General features: G+C 30.0%; 3 protein-coding genes across 3 annotated transcripts; 1 reads left to right on the forward strand and 2 right to left on the reverse strand.

The window, feature by feature from the left end:
• The first annotated feature begins 1,905 nt into the window (after positions 1-1,905).
• LOC143148720 (pyrimidodiazepine synthase) lies at positions 1,906-3,562 on the forward strand. Its single transcript, XM_076315338.1, has 5 exons — positions 1,906-2,079; positions 2,144-2,249; positions 2,510-2,753; positions 2,824-3,045; positions 3,145-3,562. The coding sequence occupies exons 1-5, from the start codon at positions 2,055-2,057 to the stop codon at positions 3,271-3,273; spliced, it is 726 nt and encodes a 241-aa protein (XP_076171453.1). The 5' UTR covers positions 1,906-2,054; the 3' UTR covers positions 3,274-3,562.
• LOC143148722 (uncharacterized) lies at positions 3,548-4,550 on the reverse strand. Its single transcript, XM_076315344.1, has 2 exons — positions 4,287-4,550; positions 3,548-4,181 (listed from the first exon to the last, which is right to left on the reverse strand). Exons 1-2 carry the CDS (start codon positions 4,314-4,316, stop codon positions 3,915-3,917), a joined length of 297 nt encoding a protein of 98 aa, XP_076171459.1. The 5' UTR covers positions 4,317-4,550; the 3' UTR covers positions 3,548-3,914.
• A 482-nt stretch (positions 4,551-5,032) lies between these two features.
• On the reverse strand, positions 5,033-9,329 carry Cpsf5 (cleavage and polyadenylation specificity factor subunit 5). Its single transcript, XM_076313716.1, has 6 exons — positions 9,107-9,329; positions 6,709-6,909; positions 6,557-6,620; positions 5,520-5,685; positions 5,307-5,421; positions 5,033-5,220 (listed from the first exon to the last, which is right to left on the reverse strand). The coding sequence occupies exons 1-6, from the start codon at positions 9,223-9,225 to the stop codon at positions 5,199-5,201; spliced, it is 687 nt and encodes a 228-aa protein (XP_076169831.1). The 5' UTR covers positions 9,226-9,329; the 3' UTR covers positions 5,033-5,198.
• Between the last annotated feature and the right edge of the window lie 982 nt (positions 9,330-10,311).

Genomic DNA, 10,311 nt, shown 5'->3' on the forward strand with positions numbered 1-10,311 from the left:
GAGGTATTCCCTGGATTCGGGCCCGCCCCAACGGGAAACCCCCATTCGGGAAATTCGTGGCGTCGCCGAAGCTGCCGCGGTGCCGGAGGTTTAGCTCGGCTCGGCTAATCGATTCTGCTACCAATCAGCGCCCGCGCCGTTTCACCCCCACCCCTCGTCGCGCTCGACCCGAGATTCTACCCCTCTGAACCTTTTTCCCGCTATCCGCCACCCTGACGTCTCCACCTACGCGTGTCCTTCACGCTACCACTTACCTAGCCTGAACGTCTGATCCTCTGTGTACGGTTATTACGACCGGATAGAAGTTGGGTCTTGACAGAGGCACCGAGCTGAGTACCGGCCAATCGACGCTTTAACCCCCTTTTCGATCTTTTCCTTGTTTAGGGTGGAAATCGTAACGCGGAGTACGATTTGATAAAAGTTAGAAGTAATTAAACAAGATTGGTTCACCGTTTCTGATCTTTCTTTGCTTTCGCACGAAATATCTTCGGAGATAATGCTTCAATTATTTACTGAGAAGGGCTAAAATTTGTATAAACAAATTTTCGAATATTGGACGTCATTTTGTAAAGTTTTGAAGTCGTTAATTCGACTTGATTCTTTTTTTAGATTGTAAATTTTGATAAATTAAGTAACATAGTTGGAATTAATAGCTTAGGCGAAAACTTAGTGTTAGACGCGGAGATAACTCCACTGTCTTTATCGCGTGAAAAAAGAAAAGTCACATATTTCGAAAAATGCGGTTAGAAAACTATACTGTTGAAAGTATGTAGATAGTAGGTATTTTAATAATTCGATGTCTTGATAATTCAGCTCAGTCATATAATGTTCAAAACATATCTAAACTTGCGTTTCCTAATAAGATAAAACGGAAGTCTGTGCCAGCATTTTCGTATCATGTAGAAACTTCTTTTATTTTGAATATTAAATTTTCTTTGCAAAACAAGAAACTGGTGTCGCAAAAAGTTAGCGGAGAAGCAGAGTAATCATCAATTTGTGCATATTTTGTCTGTAACCTTTATTTTTGTGCAAAAGCAATATATACATTTATGCACTAAATCTTCTTAAACGAACTTCTTTGTATTACTTTGTATCTTAATCCAAAATGAGTTCTTTTCACTCTTATGTAGTTGTTTTAACGTAGACATATTTAATTATGCACCAAGATTGAACAAAAATAGGAAACTAAATAAATATATGTAAATATATCATACTTCCCAGATTCATCATTGTAACTCAATATAATTATTTTAATTTGAGTCAATGGACACATCTTCTAGTATATGCAGTAATGTTACTAGCTGTAGCTGAACAAAAATTTTTAAATAATTAACAATATTAATATAGGTATGAGTAACATAATAATTAACGGTAAAAGTGTTTTCCAATTCTTAAATCAATTGGAAAATAACATTTTTAATGTTTTCACACACAATTTCAAGTTTGAGTAAAAATCGTATTTTTATTTACTATCTTTAACCATTTAAGCAGCGCAAAATGAATTATGTTTTTTTACAAATCTCTAACATTTATAAATTGCACTCCACATAACTGCTTCAAATGTGTAAAAATGCCATGGTAGAGCTAATGTTCCATCTTCGGAAGACAACTCATAAACACCAAACATTCCTAGTTATACGAAAATCTAGAATTTTCTTCCCTATACAACTAGAATCTTTATCCATGAAAGTTATTAGCCATGAACCAAATATACACTTTCAAATTTTTGACAATTACAATTTTTCACTGTCTGAAGAAGCGGAGAAAAAGGAGTTATCGTATGAGTATAATTTATTCCAAGTAACGTATCAAGATGACTTTAGGAACACTTTGTTATAATTATAAAGATAAAAATACCTGTGCATGTAAACACAGGAGGGGGCTTGTACCGGATTGAATTAACTAGAAGTAACCTACACCTAGAAACCTTGAACTATCATCGATATTTAGATTGATTGGGCTGCAAGGAAATGTGAAACATTGTTGAGTAAAAGAGGAATTGTATGATTGGACATAGAAATTTTTAAAAGTTTCCAAACAGCATATCAACTAGAATGAGTTCCAAACATCTGGCTGCTGGTAAGATCGTATAATACGGAATTAATGTCATTGCAAAATACATTTTAATGCTACCATTATTCAGGATCTGTTGCCCCGCCTATGGTACCTGGAAAAATACGTTTATACAGTATGCGATTTTGTCCGTACGCGCAAAGAATTCATTTAGTACTAGATGCAAAACATATACCGTGAGTAAATTGTTTTTTCAAAATTGTATTTTAATTAATTTTTCATTATTTTCTATTATTTTATTTTATGGCCATTTTTCGTAGTACTGATCTTAAACAGAATAATTGCTCAATACATACCTCCAATTCATTATAATGTTTATATTTCTTATTTCTATTTATAATTTCAGTAACTATTCCACTTCTTTGTCTTTTTAGAGTTTCAAGTTCTTATAAATAAATATATTGATTTCTAATTGTACAATGTTCTATAATTGTAGGTACGATGTTGTGTACGTAAATTTGACCCACAAACCTGAATGGTTATTGGAGAAAAGTCCTTTGGGTAAAGTTCCTTGCATAGAGATGGAAGGAGGAGAAACATTATATGAGAGTCTTGTCATTGCTGAATATCTAGATGATGCATATCCACAAAACAAACTTTATCCAAGTAATCCTTTAGCCAAAGCTAAGGATAAATTATTGATTGATAGATTCAATTTTGTTATAAGTATTATGTATAAGGTAGATCTGCTTTTAATATATAGTTTTTATAATAAAACTTACAATTACAACAAAGGTACCTTTATTTTAGTTGTACATTGCTACATCTATACATCGCGATGTATTTGATGATGCACTAGCAGGTCTAGAACTTTTTGAAAAAGAACTTGCAAAAAGAGGAACACCTTTCTTTAATGGTAATTCTCCTGGAATGTTAGATTTCATGATATGGCCATGGTGGGAAAGATCAGATATAATTAGAGTTTTACGTGGAGATCAATTTGTCATACCTCGTGATCGTTTCAAAAGATTGGTAAGTTAAGACTATTTGAATAATTTAATATAAATTTATCATTCCCTAAAGACTAGATTGTATAAATAATAATTATAAATTTACTATTTATAATTTCAGTTAGAATGGAGATCTGCCATGAAAGAAAACTCTGCAGTTCGAAGCAGTTACTTGGAAACTGAAGTACATGCTAAATACATGCAAAGTCGCCTTGCTGGGATTCCACAATATGATTTGGTTACTGCTTAAATTAACATGTTTTAACTTTGTTTATAAAATTAATATAGTATATTGCACCGTTAACATTTTCTATGATGTTGCCAGTGGTCCAACAGATAACATTCTTTGAATGAACAGGAATGTTTGTTATAAAGCTGATATAAAAAAAGCATTTCTTTTTTTATTGTTTGTACAATAATAGTGATAATTACAATTTATATTATAAATAATATTATACATATGTAATGGCTAAAAAAATCAGATATTATTTTCATTGTAAGTTGAATATTAAACAGAATTTTATTGTCGTTTGTATGTAGCACCGTGTCACTTAATTAACTATAAATTTAATTTTGTGCAATGTTATTCCATTAAACTTAAACATATGATGAAACAATTTTTTAATAAACATTTGTAAAAAACAATTACTAAATGTGCCATATTTAACTTTAGTTTCATTCCATAATAGATCTTAAAACTATAATAAAGCTACCTGTTATTTCATACATTTGTAATATGATTTGATCCAATACTTATAAATATATAGCATATAGTAACATATAAAAAGGCATGATTTAAAAAAAAAATCATATGATAAAGGCCAAGTTCGACTTGAAGGCAGTCAATGAGCATAGAATCAGTATTACATACTTACAATGCAAACTGTTAAATCATATTTTACCATAAAGCATTAAATACAATCCATAGAGCAGAAAACATGCAAAAACCATACTCGCTGCTACCATGAATGATCTTGTGTTCTGTTTTCTTAAGCCTTGTAATTTTTCTTCATTCCTTTTAAGTGCCTCCTTAACTTCTTCTAATTCTGTTTCTAATCGTTCGCGAGTTTCCATTGTTAACAGTTGCGTTTTCAATTTTTTTTCAAGTACATGAACACTATATAAAGAATCTTTCAAAGTATCCTCCACTTTTTGCATCTGTAATATACAAAATTGACATAAAAAAATTCATAAGAACAGGTTAAGATATGATACTTTATACCTCGAATTAAAATTACACAGAATTATTATTTTTGCGTATACCTTTGTCATAATTGTCTCTTCTTGTGTCATTTTTCCTGTAAATATGAATACTTTTCTGTTATATTAAATAAAAGTTTTTGATAACATTTCAATTCACTGACGTTTTTCAATGTCAGATACACGTGTTCGAAGTTGGAACGCCTTACCAAACACAAAATGGCGGTACGAATAATATACAATATACATAATGACAAGATACTGGAAATTTTTAGCAGTATCTTATCACTTATACCTCATAATTTTTATAAATATTACAATATTATTTATTAACAATTCTTAACAGACTCAATAATGTTAGATTAGAGCTACACAAATGTATTTCTTAATATTCATTCGATATTAACATCTTTAATTTCTATTTACTTAATTTGTCAATAAACGTCGAAAGGATGTAATATAATTATTTCTATTATAAAACTATATAAAATTGAAGGAAAATGTTTAATAATTAATGTCAACTTTTTCTGATATCAAATTTACTTTTCATAAGATTAAAGTTTGTGAATTTTATTGCAGTTTTACAAAATTATATTTGTCATAAAATTATATGTATATTAAATTTAATACCTTTTACGGCAGAATTTATAACATAAAACTAAAACGCTTCACAATTATACATATGAACGATAAAGTTTAACAATATATGTACATCTTAGAGTATATGTTGATATAATGGTCGCTATCGTTAAGCATAAAGTGGAGAAATGACGAAAATACAAGGATTAGAGATTAAAATTGCGAATGAGTTGTATAAGTACTACTTAAAAAATGATTTAATTTTTAGTGCACGTCATATTATACATAGAACAAAAGTCTTTTTGCCGTTTCACTCGTCATCTCATACATACATACATGTATTTATAGTAGTTTTTGTTAACTTAAATAAAATTACTCCACTTTCTCACTTTTTTTTCACATGTAGATGAAATTAAATCTGAAATATAAAATTAAATAAGATTCAGAAAATAATTAACACACTAGATTAGCAACATTTGCCTACATTTGGCACATTGTAAATACCTGCAAAGTGATTGTGGCAAAGAAGAAATAATGGGTCCATATCCTTGCGAATTATCATACAACTCAAATAAAGGTGCTGCAACTAGTTTATAATTTTTTGGTACTGCAAATAGAGCTGAAAGTATAAACATTTGTTATATTATTAATCAATAAACTTAGATTAATTAATTTCGAAATAAAACAAATTACTCTTAAAAGAAAACAGTATTTTACCTTTCTCTTGCAGTTGAACAAGAAACAACCTTTTGTGTTCTTTCGGTTTGGTAATGTGTGGTGGAACATAAGGATATTGTGGTGGTTCAAAATTGGGTCTCCACCAGTTTCCAATGGTATCTTCTATCACCCATTCCTGTTTGACTCCATCTTGACGTCCAAATGTCTAAAAGTTATTTTAATATTGTACTGCTTCTTATTCTAATTATCCTACACTTCGTGTATGTTTGATGTGTAGGTATAAAATACATTCTTCTTCGTTCAGTCCACTAAGAACATGGTTACACAACTTTTGTTACATATTTAAAATAGCTGTAATTAGTTTTGTTAACAATTGACCTTTTCAATGATTCCCTAATATGTTCCTGTAACTTCTATACAATCAGTAATACAGGCCAGAAGTATTTGCTAAAATACTTTCAGCTTTCTTCACTTACAGATACCTAATTAAATGAAACAGCTGTTGTACACATACGCGTCAATTTAAATAGAAACTTGACAAATGCGTAAGATAAAATCTGAAAATTGCCTATTGACCACATGAGGAAAAATCATAGTCCTGCATATTTTAAACAGTTACTTCCTACTGAGAATTTTTAGAACTACACATTTAATACAATTTTTCCTTTCGTTTTTTATCACGAATCACAACAAAAAATTAACAATGACATGTACAATACAATCTTCTTATAATGTTACAATCTTCGTGGTTTGCCTCTTTCATGTTTGAACTAATACATATAACGAGCGAAATAAGAACAATGTTCTTAGCTAACCATGGTACTTATAATGTAACAAGTTATAATTTTATTACTACGAACATTGAAGTGTCCGGGCATGCAGCACACTAAAAGTGTAAGTCCTAATATAATAAATGAAAAAACCCCTATTTTGAGCTACAGGCCCGGTTACATAAGTTCTACAAATATCTTTAGGATTGGTACAATAGGTTCATAGACAGTGTTACAATCTAACATATCAAAGTGCCACTCCTAGCTACCTCGGAAGGTAGCATAAGGCGTCGTGCTAACTGTTACCTCTGTAAGGAGCCGTTTTAGGCCCTCTACCTCGTCTTCTCCTGCATTTAGTTCTCCTCCAGGCCTATGAAAAGAAATAAAAAGAAAAAGTGTTTACATATTTTGTTAACTCTCAATAAACCTTTCATAATTAAAACAGAATTTATATTTACAATTTAAAGAATGTTGTTCCCAATTGTAGAAGGAGAACATGTGGCAATCCATGTTCGTGTACCAATAAAACCCCTTCTACGCTGCGTCGCATTCCAATTTTGTCAAATTCATCTCTCATACGCTGAAACCTTGCTGGTACCGATGGATCTTTCTCGAAGAGTGGCTCTTTTGTTCCGAATGTATAGTTTGTCAAAGGATATCTATGATAAATGAGTTGTATTTTTGTGTTAGGTTCTCATATGTTTAATATAATCCTTCAGTAACTAAATCCAGTCTCTTCAACACTATTTCCACAAACAATATTACAGTATATAACCATAATGATTATACAGGTACTCACAACTGCACTGGATATTTTGAGCATGTAACTTTTGTCTCCAGTAACCTTACATTAACTTCCACATGTGATACAAAACAGAAAATATAATTTTTCATGCAAGCAAGAAGAATAACATACAGATTTATAATGTAAAAATAATTACTTTATGTTTGACAATTCTCATGTTTAAAAATGTATATACATTAAAGAAATAAACATGTATAATGGAATTATTAGTATGTGGCAATCAATAAAATTTATACCTGTAAGATTTACAAAGCTTGTACATAAATACAATGTTCAAAGCCAGTTCAACAAAGTATCATATAACAAGTTAAATAATACTTCCTTTCGTATAATTGCAAGTTTCTATATAGAAACCACATACATTGTGGTTACTTAATTATAAAGTACAAAGTGCCAACTACAATTGATATGTATATATATGTACAACATATTTATATATATGTATATATATATACACACACATATATATACATATTAGTGTATCACTTATAATATTACATTCCATAGTAGCCATGAACTGCTTTTATCAAATGTAATTATATCATTTGTTTAAAAATACATAATACTTATATTTATACTCTGTTATAGTTTTATATTTCTTTATCACATGTGTATTGTGATAATAAAACAGAATACATTTTCAGTATCATATACTAACTAGACTTTAACAACTTTTTAGCATAAGTTTCATTTTCCAATTCTTTCTGATATTTGTAAAGACTACGTAATCATTAATATTTGCATGCCAAAATGTAAATAATTTGTTAAAATACTTATATCTATGTAATTGATTCATTACATTATATAAATTAAGAATATTGTTCACTTATAAATGTCAAATGATGCTTTGTAATGTATTCGTAGATATATAGTACATTTATTACATTCTTCAATGTCCTGTTGCAGATGTGCAACATTACAGATGTCGCTTCAATAAAAAATATAGATTCCAAAATGTAATATATGATATTTTATACGAATTCTTCCTATTAACTTTAAAACAATCAGTTCATCGTTTCATGAAGAATTACTCAGAATGTTCATAACATCTATGAACATTATATAGTTTCTTAGATTAACAATTAGATATAATTATTAACTATTCGACACAAAATAAATACATTCGTAACAATGTAAGTACAAAATCATTTTATACTGTAAGTTTTATTTTACATAAAATATGAGAGGCCAATTTACGAATAAAAAAAAATACAGATATTTTTAGTTTTAAAAATTACAATTTTTATAACTCTTAGAGTATAACAATTTGACTTGTGTAATTATTTTGTACATTTTTCATTTTATACAAGGCATCAAAGTAATTCATATTGTACAAGTAAAAGCAATGAACACTGACAATACAATTATTTTCAAGTATATACGCATTACAAATTAACAGTCACATTATCAAGGTGACTGTGAGAAATAACAAAAATGTATTTTGTACGCAAATATACATTCAATGTATAAAAGAGGCCAACGTACTTTGTATACAATGGCTACAGCTTTTATAAATTTATCAGTAATGATACGTACAAATATAATGTTGTAATAAAAATCAAATTTTCTTCACTTTCTTAATCAGGACTTAGTATAACTCAAATGTAATATACCTTGTGCAAATGGAGCACAGAGGGTATTATTTTAATCTATACCTGGAAATTTTAAGCAAACAATCGCATTTTCAATTCAATAACTGAAATATACTATAGAGAATCGTGGAAAGTCCTTAATCACGTTGAAAATTTCAAGGTTCATTAAAATAGTTGGTTATGTCGTACTATAGCGCATACAGATGAATAATTACTATATTATCGAACTGTCGCCATACTAATACAATTAGGGTATTGCTTAAAATTTCCGTAATTACTTAACAAAAAGGTGAACAGCCGTCTCATGGTTGTACCATGTAAGATGCATTGAAAGGTGTTAGGAACATAATTTTAATTGCTAGCGTCTCTTAACCGGCCATAGTTGTTCTACAGGAAAGGCAGTCAAAACATTAACTCTAAAAAATAATGTAATTAAGTCACATATTGATTATCACTTACAAATTAACTGTCCTGTTGATAGTTACAGATTGATTCTGTACCACTTTTCCTTCAAATGAACTGTTACTTGCTCTCCTTGGCCACCCACTTCCCTTAACTTGAGTTGTTGCCATCGCCATTTTTCTCAATGTTACGCTCCCCGAACTCTACGAACCAGCGTCTACCCGCGCAACCGAACCACTTCGTACTTCTTCGATGCTCGAGCTCGACACAGAATCGCGGGACACACAGTGTTGCCGGATATGAAGTGACGCTCACGCCACGTAGTGGCAACTGACTCCACCAAGAAACAACCAAAAGACATCTAGGGGAAATAAGAAACTTTTACACATAAATAAATTTCAAGGACAATAAAAATCAAACAAATGAGACAATGGAAAATTTTAATAAAACTATAGAGTAGCCACAAATTTAAACATAGTCTTAACTTCATGTTGCTAAAATGTTTGACGTTTCATCTGTTAAAATGAATATAATTTATTGTTAGAATATTTTCTGTGACAGATAATTTTTATAGAATCACAATATACACGAATGAGTTTTCTGCAATTATTAATTTTACCGATTTCTTGACACGATTTCTTATCGACTGAGATTTAATCGAATATAGTTCTTAGAATCACAATTCTTAAACGAAGAGGTCGCTCCATAGCTACTAATATAATTCGAGGTCGGTATTTAAGATCGTGTTAGACTAAGTAAGTCCTGCAAGATGAAACATTTTCTCTATATTTTATCTGTATTGTTAGCAGATCTACGATATTTTAATTGTGTCATGGTTTATCAATCCAATGAATATTTTGTGAAATATGTATTATAGCTGTTTGAGAATGAATTCTAATATATATATTCATATAAAACCATTATTTTACATACTTTATTCAAGCCACATGTACTTAAATATTTTCAAATCAAATGACACACGTTTAATAAATAATAATTTCTTCATTGAATTGGTAACTCAATTTGTAGGTTAAAATAGTGTTATCTAGCACTTCAGCTGCGTCAACTAAAAGCTTATCGAAAAAAGGTAGGTGGAATTACTTGACCATTATCTACAGACAATACTGTATGCTCTCTTTTCACGAAAATGTTTTTACAAAGTATCTAACCCGTATTTCTATTCAACGGCAAATAAATTGTGTTAAGTATATTATTAATTATTATAATCTAAAATATAGCAACATTTTATCGAGCTTCTTAGA

This window comes from Ptiloglossa arizonensis, chromosome 6 (genome assembly GCF_051014685.1).
Source record: "Ptiloglossa arizonensis isolate GNS036 chromosome 6, iyPtiAriz1_principal, whole genome shotgun sequence".
Classification (NCBI taxonomy): Eukaryota; Metazoa; Arthropoda; class Insecta; order Hymenoptera; family Colletidae; genus Ptiloglossa; species Ptiloglossa arizonensis.

Coding starts and splice junctions, on each gene's coding strand:
- Cpsf5 (XM_076313716.1), bottom strand. CDS start 9,225: ATGGCGATGGCAACAACTCAAGTTAAGGGAAGTGGGTGGCCAAGGAGA. Junction 6,621..6,708: donor GGAACAACATTCTTTAAATT/GTAAATATAAAT, acceptor TTCTTTTCATAG/GCCTGGAGGAGAACTAAATG. Junction 5,686..6,556: donor TAAAACGGCTCCTTACAGAG/GTAACAGTTAGC, acceptor AATAACTTTTAG/ACATTTGGACGTCAAGATGG.
- LOC143148720 (XM_076315338.1), top strand. CDS start 2,055: ATGAGTTCCAAACATCTGGCTGCTG. Junction 2,250..2,509: donor CTAGATGCAAAACATATACC/GTGAGTAAATTG, acceptor CTATAATTGTAG/GTACGATGTTGTGTACGTAA. Junction 2,754..2,823: donor TTATAAGTATTATGTATAAG/GTAGATCTGCTT, acceptor CCTTTATTTTAG/TTGTACATTGCTACATCTAT.
- LOC143148722 (XM_076315344.1), bottom strand. CDS start 4,316: ATGACACAAGAAGAGACAATTATGACAAAG. Junction 4,182..4,286: donor AAGAGACAATTATGACAAAG/GTATACGCAAAA, acceptor TGTATATTACAG/ATGCAAAAAGTGGAGGATAC.